Here is a 17943-nt window from a genome sequence, read left to right on the forward strand (position 1 = left end):
TCTGAAAATACATGACAACTACTTTATCACACGGATGTGGATTTTGTTAGATTTTCATAGTTGTGTATGTGTGTGCGTTTGTGTGTTATTTAAGGATCAGCAACATTCCAGATATTTGCATGCGGCCCGTGAATAATTGAGTCCGATATCATATAATCCAGTGATTGATAGTATGAGCAATTCCCCATGCTGAAACGCCAAGCCTGACTGCCCAATCTAAAACTCACTTCCTACGACCAGCACAGGTTGGTTGGTTGGTTGGTTTGTTGTTTAACGCCGCACTCAGCAATATTCCACCTATATGACAGCGGTCTGTAAATAATCCAGTCTGGACCAGACAATCCAGTGATTGATATCATGAGCATGAATCCACGCATTTGGGATCGATGACATGCATCAACCAAGTCAGCGAACCTGACTACCCGATCCCGTTAGTCGCCCCTTACAACAAGCATAGTCAAGCATGGGTTGCTGAAGACCTATTCTACCCCGGAATCCTCAAGGGTCTCAGCACAGGCTGCACACTACACAGTGTCTACACATAGGAGCATTTCACACAGAACGCTGGTCTGTGTGTGTGTGTTTGAGGGAATGACAACGAACTATGTTGCATTTACACACTGTAAATAATTGAGTCTGGACCAGATAATCCAGTGATTGACATCATGAGCATCGATCCACGCATTTGAGATACAAGGACATGCATCAACCAAGTTAGCGAGCCTGACCACCCGATCTGGTTACTCGCCTCTTTCAACAAGCATTTGTTGCCGAAGACCTATTCTAACCCGGGTCGCCTCTTACGACAAGCATAGTCGCCTTTTACAGCAAGCATGGGTTGCTGAAGATCTATTTTCCTGGGTCTTAGCTATACACTGCATCAACAAGGTTTTCATAATTTACCATGGTTTAACTCAACTGAGCGTCAAACAATTCAGATCAGAGGAATGCCACAGTCACTAAAATGCCTCAACATGCTCAAGGTATATTTTACAGGCTCTTCAAAGAATATGGCTTTCTTTAATAGTATTTATTTAATCTTCCAAGACAGTTATCCATGGCACTTGTTCGACTTAAAACTTGTAACCACAGACATCCAATAGAAGTTGGTAGATGGACGAATGTCCCCATAATAACAGAATTTGTTCATTATGTAATAATATATATAAAATTACCTGGGAGACGAATAACACTATATTCTAATTTGTCCTTACTCTCATTCTTAGAGGAGGAAATGTGTGCACTTTAATTACCGGTACACTGAAAGACCTGATGTAATACAATTAAAAGCCTCAATGAATACTGATAACCCAAGGAAACTACATAACTTAGCAAGATTTCAAAATGACATAAAGTTTTGAAACAGTAAGCACATGGTAAGTATGGCAATGAATTGTTAATACTTTAAGTAACTTGGTGATTGGTCAGACGCTTCAATTACTTTTCACTTCACCCTGGTTTTCTCTTCACACATACATGTAGTAGGATTTGATCTCACAACCATAAGTCTGTATTCCAATCATTACCAGGTACTTATGACTGTATTAAAATGTTGTCATAACAAAACTATATTTAAATTCATAAGAATAGGTCTATTTTGAATGATTTGCCTGGTGCTTCAGTGAACCACTTACTGTTCTGTCACTATGATTATTGATATGGGCCATCTTCGAACACATCTTGCTAAATGAGCATTATATATGAGTATGTAAATGATATTGGGCCAGGAATAACTTGGTTTTATCATGTTTATATTTTCGTCCTGTGACAATTCTTACAAAACAAAATTCTAAATGGACTAACCATATGTTAATATATGTCACACTGAATGTTAGCCATTGGTATTATCATGATTATCATGATTATGTGAACCAAATGCACACTACCTCTTCCATCAAGTGTCTCGAGACATCAGAGCTCCAGATAAGCTACGTATCTGCGTAAAATACGCATCAGAAATGCAGAAATACGCAGTAAATTAAAATCCAAGCGTATCAAATACGCAACGAACATTACAGATACGCTACAAAAATAAAACTTGTGCGTATCATCAAAATATTTTGAAGTAACCCTGCGTATTTGATTCGCAAATCAGCAACTTATTTTGAAATTATAAACGGGCATTCCGTCAACCTTGTCAAACTCCACGATGACAGTTACGCCATGATCATTTGCCATCACACTTTCTTGTGGAGGTATCGTGGTATTTTTGAGTCATACAAAGCTCTCGAACCCACACGACACCAGTTTGCAGGGACTAGATGAATAGTGTTTTTAGATATTTAACTTAAATACCCACATGTGTATAAAAACTAGTGGGTAACAGAAATTTGAATACCCAAAAAGAATTACTGATACCCAATGATTTTGAAATGCATGGGTAAAATACCCACAACACTATTGCTTATCTGGAGCTCTGAGACATCTTGTGCTATTAATCCTATACACTAAACTACACTTATAACCAACTAAAATGGACTTCTTATTCTATTTCGTTTTTAACTGTAGTTTGTTATAAGCATATACAGCTTATATACAGCAAATGGCCTTAACCAAAAAAACAGTTTGTTATATATCCGTCAGTTTGTTATGAGCGTGTTCGTTATAAACACAGCTTACTGTATTTTTGTATTTCATGTCACGACCTGATGCGAAATAAAGTTTATTTGAATTTAAATTTGAGTACTTGTCCAGCAGATACATACAAATTCACCTGCATGTGGTGATTTGTAAGACAATAGGGAATTAGAGGGGCACCTCACATATGGCACCACTGATGAACATACAAAATAATTATAATGACACCACTAATTTGTGAACTATATTCACATACACTGTGTATGTATACCTGGAAGTTGATTTAGTCACCCTGTTTTTCGACCATGTATGTCAAACCACATATAGTATCACTGGCGTGGAGTCTGAAAGATAATGGAAAATTAAATGTCATCAATTAGAAATATCTAAACAATCAATCAACATTCAATGCCAAACTTAAAAATTAACAACTTTACTTACATGTAATAATCAAGTACTCGTAAGTACCAGACATTCTACTATCTTACCTTAGTCCACACTTTGAATTATCTACTACAAAAGCTTAGAAAGAACAATATATCAAAGTTTATTGTGAATCCTCAGAATTAATGAAATAAATCGAAGCTGTTCGAGGCGTGCTGAGTGTAAGTGTGACCCATTTTCTAAGGACTTCTAGATCTAGTGACTGTGTTGTTGGTTTCTGTAAAACCCGAGTCGAAATTAGTTCCATTAAAACTTGGGCTGGGACGAGTCCAAATTTACTACCCGGGTACCCACCCGAGTATTACCCGATCCTACCCAGGGTACCCGCTGTTTTTCTGAAGGTATAGACTGTACAAATGTCCGATTGGTAATAGTTTGACCGTAGCCCTGGCAAAATGTATTTAGATACTCAAATAAAACGATCTGTGGTCATGCATACGCTGAAGCTGACTGAAGTTTTGTCTCTATTCAAACATATAAAGTCAGAAAGAATGTGAAGTCACTTACTTCCGTAAACACAATTAATTAAGTCCCTAGATAGCATATATAAAATGTCTTAATATAACACATGTAAGCATATTGCGTACCATGTAGTCTGTGCAGTGTCGGTTTAAATTTCGGAGTGTGCAGCTTGCGAGTACATATGCTGGTTCCCGGCTCCCTATGCGCGCCGTCAACTTGCGCCAATTTTGGGGCCCAGCATAGGAGGGCCCAGATCAAAACAAAGGCTGCATCGTCAACTGAATGACGAATTACGTCCAATGCAGAGACAGCATGGTGTGTTGTGACACCGAGTATACAAAATAGTATCCATCCAAAGTATTCCAACCATACGTTATATTGAATCGTCTCAGCACGAACCCACAACAACCCTCATCTCCGTTTTGCGACGCCTTCGCATGTGCGCATGTAAATAATGAGAGTTGCCCCCCTTCGTACGGAGACCAACAAGCTCCTTCCCAGCGCGTGACACCTTCGTTACACTCTCGGTAACATCGCTGCCACCAGTGTGGGCGCGGCCATTACAGGAATCTTGAAATTTGCCCTCTAACCCCAAATGTACTCAATATATATATATTTGTGGTGTCTTTGTGTCGAGTCAAGTGATTTATTTTGTAAAATTGTTCGTAAGAAATTGCTGTGGTATTGCGCATGAAACATATCGACATTTGTCAGATGCAAAATTGGTTCGAGATGTCATATGAAATCAATGTTTGTTAATAGCTATATTGAAAAAAATTAACTATGAAAAATGTTAACAGTGGATATCGAGCAAAAAACACAAAACAGAAACCACATTTGTATAAAATTTATACCCCTTGTCATGGACTATTTTGTTTACGTAGATTTTTTCTATTTACCAATGTTGTGAACAAAATATATTACTACGCTGTCACGAATTCGTCTGCTATTGATGCCTTGAGTATTTTCTATTTTGGCAATAGTCATGACAAATTTAAACCAAAACAGCTAGAAGCATTAGAGAAAATTGCCAATTTTTCAAAAGATAAAAGAGACCTTATTGTTAATTTACCTGTTGGCTATGGTAAAAGTATTTTGTACCATTTAGCACCGTACATACTTGCCGGTATTGTAATCGTTGTCAGTCCTCTGAACATTATCCAAAATGATCAGCTTCTTCATCTGCAGAAACTCAACATACCGGCTTGCCGAATTGACGTTGAGGGCAAGGTGACTGTCTATTGTGAATGTCTTTTGTGATAGATATTGGCTAAATGAACTAGCGATTGGTGAAGTAATTATTCTACGAAGAACCTGCCTCCGCCTCCGGTCCCGCCCACGGTCCCGCCCACGGCCCCGCCCCCAACCTCCTACCAATATCTAATAAAATCAATTTAACAAAAATACAACGAAGTAATCATCGGATTTAATTGGTTAAAAAAAGTTCTAATAAGTGATGTTGAGGTTAAAAAACCTGTACATTTCCCATTGTCTGGTTAAAATATATTGACAAACTGTAAGTTCACATACTTCTGAAGTCTTCAATATGTTTGATGGAACATGTAAATTATCATTAAAAATATTATGAAGCTAGGCAAGCGGTGTTGTGACTTTGGAATGTGATAATACAGAAAGTGTAAGGTTGCATGAATTAGTATTTATAATGTTTTATCTGTAGTGGTGATATATATTAAGACAGCAAATTTTATGTTGGTATATTTAAAAAAATATTTATGTCATAAGTATAATGGGGTGAGTTTTTCCCATTACAGTCATTTATTGTAGAAAACGTCTGTTAAGAGTGTTTTAGGTTGTGTTTTTTATTACAAGTGGCTTACTGTGTAATTTTGTCTGTTTGAAGTGACATGACAGTATGATATTATGATGTACATGCATAACCTACAATATTTAAATATCCTAACCTTCTTGATTTCCAAACCATAAAAACTCACATGCCCAAAATACATATATTCATTTTACTTCTATTTGTAAATGTTTGTGTCCATTTGTCTTCTTATGAATCATATTTTTTTTCTCACTTTTCTTTTTTTTTATTTCTTCCTTTGGATGTTTTTGCAGAAAAACTAGCTTATTACAATGCCTAACATGAGATATTGTAACCGAAAATTATAACAATCTTGCTTAAGTTAATCTATAGAAATATTTCCAGGTGTACACTGTTGATGGAGACAGTTGTATGGCTGATGTCTTGACATCAAAGTTTAACATCATCATGTGTCATCCAGAGGGACTGTTAAACGTGATGAATGAGTTGAGAGACACTGAAATCTGTTCCAAAGAAATCAAGGCAGTCTTCATTGATGAGTGTCATATTGTTGAAGAATGGTAAGAAACAATGATATGTTTGATTAAATATTTATCAACTCTAAGTAATAGCAAGATAACCAAACAACATGTTAATGTCAAAATATAATATGCATAATAATGTACTTTAAACACATTTATTCTCATTGTAATGAAGTTACAATTAAAATACTCATAAAGTAATAAGAGTCTGTCCTAGTACATGAACCCTAATTTTACCTGCTTTATTAATTTGACTTTCGAGTGTGTGTTCTCTGTCTTTTGCCATAAAGGGACAGCATAAAAAGTTAACATAATTAATCTTCTAATACAGGGGTAAAGAATTCAGGAAAGGATATCATTCCCTGAAGAATTTGCCAGCCGTATTCACCAATGCCATGTTCATTGGTTTGAGTGGAACTTTGACTGTTTTACAACTGGCAAGACTTCCTTCAGTTCTTGGAATGGTTGATCCTGCAATAATCCAGGATGTGCCGGATCGCCCAAACATCTACTTATCCAAAATATGCAAGGATAGTATTTATGAGTGTGGAGATGTTGTTGGAGTATTTGAAAACATTTATGTACCAGAAATTGACAAATTGTATGCCAATCCTGATCTGTACCCAGTTACCCTCATGTTTCTGCCTATGAAATACATGAGTGAAGCAGTTCGCTACATAACCAAAATGTTTGGTAAACAAACAATTCATGCATCCAGGTATTCATGTTTATATTCTACTCAAGACAAGGAAATTACTGATGTAACATTAGAAGAATTAAAGAAACCAGACCCCAGAATTAGACTAATATTAGCAACATCTAGTGCTGGTATGGGTTTTGACCCTGTGAACATAACAAGAGTCATTCACTGTTGCCCACCCAGATGCATTTCCAGATATCTTCAGGAAATCGGCAGAGCTGGGCGGAGAAATCAGCAAGCAGAAGCCCTTTTGTATTTTGATAACAATGACATCAAAGCCAATCTGCCAGGCATACAACTGGATATCATAGAATACTGCAAAACAACATCATGTATGAGAACCCTTTTGTTGAATGTGTTTGGATTTGAAAAAAATGACAAAAGTCCAAAAGGATGTATGTGCTGCGTTAATTGTCGCTTCTGTTGTAAATGTAGCTCATGCTGTAAATAATCTGAAGAAAACTGATGTGCTCAACATTTCTGCAACTCTCAAATATAGTTACACACCATTATTATTGCAATGTGATATATCTTTGACCTCCTAAATAATAATAATATAGCCATGTTAATATATGTATGGCTGAAAAAGAACCAAGCAAACACAAAGATATTGGATCAATGTGGGTCCAGTGTTGGAAGATAGCGTTGTACTCGTCCGGACTGATGCCGATTTATAGTGATAGCTCACTGAGATACCATGCCGCAGTTTAACATGAATACCCCACTCAGACACAGTATACTGACTCCGAGCCGACCAGTCCTTGTTTTAGCCCCTTAATGCCGAGCGCCAGACAGGGTAACAACAAGTACCATCTTTTAACGTTTAACTCATGCTGCTTAACTCATTGTGCTTTAATATTTGCTAACACCAAGTTCGTGTTTTATTTAGTCATTGTAGAATGGAGATAAACATACTGTGTTTTCAATGTCGAGATGCGCATTGGGTTCCACTTCAATTTAGCGCCATAATTTACAGGTAACCTAGCTCTACATTGAAAACATAGTATGTCTCCTAAATATAGAGTACATTTTAACATTAATAATTCCTCACTACCAAGAGATATGTACAATTTGTACACTGAAATATCAGCTTAAAATTTTTCCAATTATTTCTGTGAAATATTGACATATTCTTCAAGATGACAACTTTATGATATAAAATGTGATATTGATATTTGCAGTAATCCTCTAGTTCCAAGAAAGCCTTTCCATTAAGGCTCAGATGAATAAAATAGTATTCACTTCTTCTATTGGTTGTTCACTGCTGTTAGGCCATAGGTTTTGTTACATGTCTTTCATTGTTACATACAAACATATTTATGACTTATAATTAATTCTTTATACATTTCAAGTGACTTGTCTCGTGCAATTGCATTTTTTACAGGCTAAGTTATACATTAGATCATTATTTTTAGAAGCCATTAATAGGATAAATTTATGAAGATATTTCCAATGCTTGAAATGGGTGTACTTTTTTTAAATAGAAAACAACCTACTACATACAAGCAAAAAGTGAAATTCATCTTCTGTTTTAGACTGACAACTTTTGACAAGGACTGGTAAGATTTTCAAGTTGTCAGTCCTGTGGTCTGGGGGAAATTTAATTGAAGTCTGCAACACTGTTAACACTGTCTTAAATATACCTTTGACACCTAGTTTTGGCAAACGTTTTCAAACTTTTCCTCTATCTACATAGGTGAAAGTCACACATAACTATCATCAGCCATCAGTATAACATTTTTGTCACACTAAATACACAGGTGAAAGTCACTCATCACTATCATCCAGGATTAGTATAACCAGCGTTAGAAATTGGCACTAGTCCTGTAGTCCTTGCCAAACTGCCCAATACTTAAGGTATCATCACTGAGGTATCATTAGGACGGTTAGAAAATTTCCATTTTTAAGGATTTTGCTATATCGTTATCATTATAAGGACTAGTGGACTAAACATGTTTGTTTCTACCACTGATAACATTTTTGTCACACTAAATACACAGTATAATATTTTGAGAATAACTATGAAGTAGCACCTTGTTGTCAGGGTAGTAAACACAACAAACGGCTACAGGGTGTGAGCTGATGGATGTTTATTTTCTCAGAAGAGAGAGGCGAATAAATATGCTGTGAAACAATGTATAAATAATAAGACATACTGCACAAAAGACATAGAACAATGACATTGTTATAATATACATAATGGCCTTAAATCTAATGGACATTCAATGATATAACTTAAAATAGCGAGAAATAGCGAGAAACCTATGTTACTCATGTAGTCAGTAACCTGCAGAAAGATACAGTAATATATACTCAACAACAAAAGTTCCTGTGACACCAATATTTTAGTGTATTTTTCAAACAAGTAAAGTTTGGTTTTCAATATTGTAGTACATATATGGAATCAAGTCACAAAACCGCAACTGCTACAGAAAAGCATTCATTTCATGCAAAAGTTTACTTTTATGCAATCCCCATGGACGGATTCGCGTGTACCGACGTCGAGGTGAACGTTACGTTAATCATTGTGTCATGGAAGAAGATCGTTTCGAGGGCGGCATGAGGTATGAGAATTACTGCATGAGGTATGAGAATTACTATGAGTTTATTTAGGGTTTAGTTTTACTTAGTTAATGTTCAGGTTAAGATGATAATAGCCTAGAAAAAAACAACTATTTATCAATTAAAGAAACTTCTTTATAATCATGATAATACTTTATCATATAAAATAATCATAACCAGAATACACTGAACTGTGAATTCAATACACAACCTGACTAGCAATAAACCTAGCACAACCTATTTCTAACTGTAAGATTTAGAAATACACAAATACATATAAAGTATCACAGAAGAAATATACTACAACTAACCTTCAAATCCATGAAATTAACACGTCCATTGGCTCCATGAATTAAATTCTGAATGTTTTGTTTGTTTGTTGTTTAACGCCGCACTCAGCAATATTCCAGCTATATGACGATGGTCTGTAAAGTAATCGAGTCTGGACCATACAATCCAGTGATTGACATCATGAGCATTGATCCACGCAATTGGGATCGATGACATGGATCAATCAAGTCAGCGAGCCTGACCACCCGATCCCGTTAGTCGCCTTTTACGACAAGCATAGTCGCCTTTAATAAAACTATGGCTAAAATAGAATTATAACATAAGTTGTATATACAAAATATCACTCTGCCACAACTACACAGGTGGAAGTTCATCATCACTATCGCCATCATCAGCAGCAGCAACCGAATCACTGGTATCATCAGACTGATTACATCTGTCATCCATGTCAATATGATCACCTTTCATCAATCTGAACACAATATCTTGGACTCTGATGAAAAGACTAGATTTTGTGAACTTTCTGAAAGGGGATGATACAATGCCCTTAAACCCATGACACTTTCTTCCTGCACAATGATGAAATGGCCTCAATTCATTAAGTGATTTTTGAATTGACTCTATCTGAGAAATACAAATCCTTTTGGAATGTCTGGTTGACTGTCGTTTGACTCCAAGAGATATCCTCAGGTTGTCACAAACTTTGAATATTGCACTTGCTGCACCTGTTGCTGTTATCATGGCGTTTTTGGTCTTGTTGGCACCAAGTTGTTTGATGAGCGCCTTCTGATTCTTTATGCTGTGTTCCTGCACTAGGTCAGCCTCAACACAATTTGAAATTCCTCCCTTGGTGTTAATGAAAGCTGTGTCAAGGACAAGTTCTTTCATCATTGGAGAGAGCAAGTAGCAGACTTTAATGAGAAAGTCAATATTCTCCACAAAATATTTACTCTGTGAAGAATGGGCAAAAAAGAATGGAATGTTCATCTTGGCATTATGGATAAGTCTATCACTGTCTCCCTCTTTGGCTGTGTCATCAAGCTCCATTAAATGGAGAGCCCAGTGGGATAGTTGCTGGCAATAACTGTAGACTTCATCAGGTTCAAACTGAGACTTTTCTTCCACCACTGTACCATCAGCATTTACATGAAAAATCAAATACATTCTTTCACAAGAATCCTTGAACGTTAAATCAAGGTATCCATAGTGGACAAGGAAAGCTCTTAAAACTGCCTCTGACGCTGTGGTTTTCTCTTCCAAAGACAGGTTGAAAACATCAACAGGAATATTCTTCAAAGCTGTCTTGTTGTCATCAGTGATACCAAAGTATTCACGTGCCTGTTCCACAATAACAGCTTTTCCAACATGAACAAGTAGGTCATGATGAGACTGAAAATTCCTCTTAACATTTCCATTAACATTTGTCATGTTAAACTTGGCTTTGTAGAAGTATAGTGTCCCTGGCTGTCTAATTGACCTTGGGCTGAACAAAGCCTTGTATGCCTTCTGTGAAAAAAAATATACAGTGTCAGTGTATTATATACACATAGTGTGATGGCACTGTTACATAACTCACGAGCAGTCAAAAGTTTTAACACTTGACTTTCCGTATTAGAATCCTGACATTGATGTGAAATACAAGTTGTTACTAGTATATCATAAGGAAATATATTTTTTCTTTGCCCTCATAAAATGTTTCTGTTGGCTATCTAAATATTTTCGTTTTCATAAATATGTATAAATGAAATACAAAGGCACATGACATGAAATTGTGACAATATTGATAATTTGATTGGTATAATGTGAACAAATGATGTTGCAAGGTCGAGTCCAGTCAAGTAAAGATGAAATACCTCCAAAAAGTCCTGCTTGTTGTGCCACCATTCAATAACAAATGGTCCAAGATCATCAAATCTTTTGGCAGGTGTAGGAGAAAGTGCTCTGAGACTCTTGGCACCCTCAAGCCTTACCCTGGTGAGCTGATCCCCACCGACTGGAACATGAAGTTCCCTTAGCGCTGATTGGTCACCTGTATAACGAGAAAATAATTTGAATATAATATTTATTAGTTAGGTAATCATTTCAAATTGTTATTGTTTCTAAAAGTAGATTCATCTAATTCCACAATGATAACCTGTTGTGACTACTGTTATGATACTACACAAATCCCATGAAGATCCATGGTAGAATAGGTCTTCAGCCACACGATTATTTACAGAACACCATCATATTGCTGAAATATTGCTGAGTGCGATGTTAAACAAAAAACAAACAAAAAAAACACATACAAATTTTAACAAACAAATATGTGCAACTTTTACTTAAATAAATCTATTTTTAATATCCATTAATTAGTGTCATAACACTCATATCAGATTACATTTACGTTGGGTACTGATGCATTCAATTGAAAACTACTCTAAAGTGCAATAAAGTGTTTCAGGAAAAGATGATTTAATTTACAATTAAGAGCAATATGAAACATGTAAATGAAGTTGTAATCATCACCATGTGCACTTGTAAAGAGTTCTGTCAACTGATCCTCATAGCTATCAAGAATCTTCACACATTCTTCATACTTGGCTTCATTGCTGAATAACAGTGGCATGGGATGTACCTCTGTCTTCATGGATGCTGTTTTACTGTGGCTGTGTGGAATGTGTGTTGGGATGTTAAGCCATGATAGTGCTGGAATATCCTGAAATAATGGATTGAAACACAATGAATAACAGCTAACAGATGAAACAGATAACAGTTACAGCTGGCATGAAATCAATAACAATTTCTCTCACATCAAAGCATTTGAATTCAAACCCTTACAAAATATGTCAAACCTAAACTTCCTAATCCACAGCTAAACAAAAGGATCTATAAAACTTTATGTTTCATTCATTTAGATATTAGTAAATCTGATCTGAGCATGCCAGATATTAATAACATATATTATATGATTCTTAACCTTCAGTATTCTGCCAATGAGAACAATATAAGCTGAGGATAACTTGTTCAAAGTGTCTTCATTCGGGAGGACATCAGATGCGTTGATGCATGTAGATGATGGAGGGGGTGGTGAAGTGCTCAAGTTAATGTCAGCAAACTTGGAGAAAATGATGTTTGATGCAAACATGTGAAGATCCGTGTTGTCATTTTTAGTTGATCCTACTTTAGATGACCTGATATAGACATCCAAATTGTCTCCAGTGATCTATAAGAAATGAATCATATCACATTCATCATGTTCAAATACTGCATTAATTCAGTCATACAACATTAAAATGATAACTAATGGAACACATAGAAGACATATTTCAATGTAACAGTGCTAAATAATAAATTAACTTGTTGTGTTCTTTGCATTGAGTAATTACCTTGATCAATGGATTACATTGTAATGATCGAACAATGTTAAGCTTTGTTTGAGTCACTGCCTGGGCCATCATTCGGAGTTTGGTAGTTGGGGATTGGCACAATCCGATGTTGCTCAGTAGTACCATACTCTGTAAATAACGTCATAGAATGTGCACCGGAAAGCCTGGATTAGACATACAATGACTGAAAAAGAAGCATAGTCATATTTCAATTTAACACAGAAATTTAATTTATCAACATAATTAAAATGGGACAGTATAAAAATTTATAAAAATGGGTGGACATAATTTCTTAATCAATTTTAGCATTAAACATCAGACAAAATACAGGTTCTGATGGGCTAACACATATATTTAAAATGTATATTTTTTTTAAAAGAATATTGTTTCCAAATAGACATGTGTCCATGACCATTGTAAACTGGTAATGTGTATATGCCATGTACATATATATATATATATATATTAATTACAACTTTCTATCCTCAAAATCATTACTATCAATAACAAATGCTTTATAGTACTGTACCTGATCTTCTAAATGTCCTCTTATGAGAATGCATCCCACCATCTTATGCCATGCTGTTAGATGGATGTTTCGCATACGCATCAGTATGGAGTATGATGACGTTATTGCAGCCACTTTATTGAGTGGAATTTCACCATCCATACATCCAGTTACAGTGGACATTACAGCCAACAAGAATGGTGCCCTAGTAAAAGAGTATGAAACTAGCAAATTATGAACTATATTTTGATGCCTTCTATGTTCTCAGAATAAGGGCTGTTTCTTCAGTACAATAAAAGCAGGATTACTTAGCAAATGAACAACACAGTGATCTTGCCATATATTTTTGGTAAACATAGTCAAAGGTACATAATTCATTCTAGAGGGATTTTAGTGTAACCAAATAAGCTCCTCTTCACATAACACTGTTATCACCTGACATGCATAAGTATTCAAATAAAATAACCACTACATATAAAAGACTACAAGAAAGACATTATAACCCATTATATAGAGGTCACTTGTTCTTTCACTTTCAGGTAAGCTAAAAAATGATGAAGAAAAGGCAAATTAGTGTAGATGACAAGGTAAAAACATCACACCATAAAAAGAAACATGTCATTTCAGTTTATGTGAGCTAAAAGTTGAGGGATTCAACCAATGTTTTGGTAACTTTAGTACTCAAGCTTATATTAAAACTAGTATTATATTACTCATATAACAATCATGATAAAAGTTTTATTACAATTAAAACATGACATTTTTCCCCCAAATATTACCTCATATTGTAAATTCACTCATCAAATTAGATTACCTTTCTTTCATCTCCTGAAATACCTGACCTATAAAGTCATGGCTATCTGTAAGATTCTGCAGACTTGACTGCTCCCTGAGAACCGATGGAGATGATAATGATGATAGCTCTTGACAGTCTGACTGTAGCTGCTGTATCACTCTCTCGTTTATTTTATTTCTTGAACTGGGGTGGGACAAAAGTAAGGTCACAACTTGCTCCAAGTCCTCAGATGCAACTGCTTCCATTAGTCCATGTAAATATGTCTGCTGTGGCTGTTTCCCAACTTCAGCAAATGACTCTAAACAGCGAAAAATACTGGTACCATTGTTGTATTTTTCCCATATATCAGAATCCATTACTCATCTGATAGAAATACTAAAAATATATATATATATATTTCAGTTTACACTTTTGATAAATGTAGATGGCTTCTGTAGTTATTTAAATGAAAGAAGACATTAACTTTCTCCTATCAAATAACATTTTTATCTCTTCAAAACATAAAAGTAGAATTGGTCCTATTAGATACTTAATTTCATGTATGTACCATGAGTTGAAAATGTAGATGGTAGCTTTTGTTTTGGTGGCAAATCCAAACAATAGTTGTGTTCACCAACTGCAGCCTTTGGTTTTTCATCGGGTTCAGTCCCTAAAACAAAGTAAAATAATGTGAGCATGTTCAGAAATAGACAACAATATCAGATAAGCAATCATCAGGACAAGCATGAGTACAATAGGTGCAAAGGAAATATTGTATTACGCATAAATCATATGTGAAACACATTTTTCCAATAATTTATTATATAGCTTATTTCATTTCAACACATTTACAAACATTATTATTTACTCAAAGTATTCTCTTTTACTCTAATAGTATTATGTGTAATATACCACAAGCCATTTACCAGTAGAACAGATTTTGGTACACGGTGAGGCTGCATAAATGTGTTCAGCTTCTTTTTGCACAGAAACAGATGATGCTATATTCAAAAATAAGAAAATACATATTAGGCCAATGAAAATTTATGTATTTTAAAGATATGACAAAGGAAAACTAATTCTTAAATAATCTACAGCTAAATCACATTACTTCCTTATACAACCAAAGTTCCTTTCAAATTTCATATTCACAGTAGAATACAGTACAAATGTAGTATCAGTATCTCTAACTCTGTATGTATCTATCATCTGTGAAAAAAGGGAGAAATAGGCCATACCATCTGATTCTTCATTATGGGAAGCAGGTGAACTTCTCTTGTTTTCAGTGTAACTTGTGGCATTCTTTTTGCACGTGGAAAGGTCAATGTTTAACTCTGTGAATGTAAATGATACTGCCAATCATTTAAATGTAGGAGCTGACACTGCCTAGTTACAAATTGTCTGGTAATACACAATTCTGGTAAACCATCATCAATCACGACACACATATATTTTTTCAATATAAAGGGCCCAATGACCAAAACTACAAATATTGGTATTACATAACTATTAATCCAGTGTTAGGTCATTTTAACTGCACCAATGTAACATAACTAGTAATTATTTTTTATACAGAGTACAAATATGTACATTATGAAAAACAGATGCATCTATGTACCTAGCTTCCTTCAATGTACACTTTGAGAAGAGCTGACATAACTTACTTAAGAAGTTTCTTATATTAAAACATATCAATCATTATTTAAGGAAAGGTGTCCCTTTAACATAAAAATTTAAACACAAAAAATAACATTTTTATTTTGCACTAAAGTAATTTTTGTTGTTGGAAAACATACAACATTAATAATAATAAGGATATTAACACAAGAATATATTATTACATCACAAAGTAAGAATACACGCAGTGAATAAGTATTCTCGATGTGTTTGCCTTTGACCGGAATCGAACCGAGTCTAAAGATTACTCTTTCAGACTACCATTCAAAAGCTTCATTACATCTAATTTCAATGTTAAAATATGTACACTTTGTTATTATGCAAATCAAAGGGTTAACCCATCATCAGCGTCAGAAGCTGACACAAATCCTTCAGTCCTTGCCAAACTGCCCAATTGTTAAGGTATCATAACGACTAGTAGAAATTTGCCATTTATAAATGTTAATAAACTTGCAGAAATAGTATATGTGTGAACATTCCACACTTTCTAAAAACATAAATGTATGAAAATATAAAAGGGCACTCACTGTAAATGACGATGAAAGCAATACCAGTCGGTCTTGCTTCAGACATCAGAGGATGTTGAGCTCCAGCAATGCAATAATATGTTTTGCAAATATTTTAGCTTCTACCTCATGCTTAGTTAAAATTCTTTGCAACAGATGAATCACAATTCCAAATGTGTGCTTGAGGTTTCAAGGTTGATTTATCAAATGAGACATATGCAATAAAGCAAGAAAATCTATTTAAGGGTCCCAAAAGATCTCGTAACAGCACTTAGTTTAACCATGAATAAAATAAATAAATATTATTATTATCATTATTACGTATTATGTCTAATAAACAGACTAGTCTACTCATTTCCGGTTAGAATGATAGTGACAACAAACAGCAGTAAACAACTCAAGATAAGGAACATCGGATGGGCTGTTGAGAAGGAGGTTAGGGGCATGAAAAAAAGTTTCATATTTTCTCATGTACGGGAACGCTCACCTGAAATATCCTCAACCTCGCATGCAATTGATTGCCGCTTGCTGTCAGGTGTGGAACAATCCGTCAATAGTGAATGCCTTTTGATTTTGTTATCTCTGCAAATATATTTCTTCACGCTGGTTTGCAATCCATCCTTAAATTTCATAAAGTTATTTATTTTTATGAAACAGTTTCTACACAAACCAGCTTCGTGGTGATGCAGCAAAGAAACTGTCTCGGCATCCAACAGGACACACAGTTTTGAAAGAATATTATCCTCGACACACTTCCTGCCTGACAATTTAAAAGAAATGGAATTACCTGATGACAAACAAACAAAACAATTAATAGGGTATAATTTCGTCTGCTCTATCACGGCCATTCGCGTAAACATAAGGTCACCTAACTGTAGTTCGATAGGTCACGATTAGGCCCTAGCTCCATGCATGGCTGTAGTCGCCTTACACAGTGTGAAGTTTTGACTGGTGGCAGCGATAGTATAGAGAGCTCCGGGAACGGACTATCGCTGTGAGGAGCTTGGGAGACCAAGCTCTTCCAAGCGCGTGACATCTTCGTCACACTGCGAACGGCATATCGCTGTGAGGAGCATGGTGGGGGGTGAAGAATAAATACGTGATGCTCATAAACTGTTAATTACTGAAAATGCCTAAGGGGTTGTTTTATTGGTTATTTTGTAATATACGAAATAATTACTTTATTGATATAAATAATGGAGGTAGCGATATGTTAATAGCCAAAAAACAATATCAACAAATACATTTTATCCTGTCAATGATTTTTCCATGTTTAAATATTTGTAAATTATTTATAAGAGAATTGGATGTTAAGAAACGCATACTAATTAGTCTAATGTTTGTTTTCATAATATGGATATGAAAGAGATTGATGGAGAGCATTCGTAGCCATTCGGAGGTATCTAAATCAAATTGTAATGGCACTAATTAATATCGTAGCAAATGAAGACACCATATATTATTGTGTTGAAAACTGTTGGGTAACACTTTAAGTCTCCTTGACACAAGAGAGTACTACGTCGTGTGTGGACAGTTTTAATCCTTATTGGTCTATAAATGTTTTGGGGAGCACTGGGGTCCCAGTGGCGCCGCAATTCGCTGTGCGGAGTTGCGTCCATGGGGCAGGCCAGGAACCTATGATTGTGGGTTCGAATCCCGGTTCGCCCCGATTATGTTTCTAGGTTTGTCAGCACCATACCCGTGCTCGTGGGTTTCACCGAAGTGGTAAACGTCCGAGACCTGCATCACTTAGGGCTTTCCTCCCA

At 35.5% G+C, this 17943-nt stretch overlaps 1 protein-coding gene across 1 annotated transcript; it reads right to left on the reverse strand.

The window, feature by feature from the left end:
- Positions 1-9263: 9263 nt before the first annotated feature.
- Positions 9264-16304, reverse strand: LOC139463433 (uncharacterized). Its single transcript, XM_071244693.1, has 11 exons — positions 16199-16304; positions 15233-15328; positions 14921-14995; positions 14563-14664; positions 14034-14313; positions 13241-13424; positions 12712-12840; positions 12303-12548; positions 11852-12041; positions 11197-11372; positions 9264-10849 (listed from the first exon to the last, which is right to left on the reverse strand). The coding sequence occupies exons 1-11, from the start codon at positions 16242-16244 to the stop codon at positions 9698-9700; spliced, it is 2676 nt and encodes an 891-aa protein (XP_071100794.1). The 5' UTR covers positions 16245-16304; the 3' UTR covers positions 9264-9697.
- Between the last annotated feature and the right edge of the window lie 1639 nt (positions 16305-17943).

Source organism: Haliotis cracherodii, unplaced genomic scaffold, assembly GCF_022045235.1.
Source record: "Haliotis cracherodii isolate W230 unplaced genomic scaffold, xgHalCrac1.p SCAF_16, whole genome shotgun sequence".
NCBI lineage: Eukaryota > Metazoa > Mollusca > Gastropoda > Lepetellida > Haliotidae > Haliotis > Haliotis cracherodii.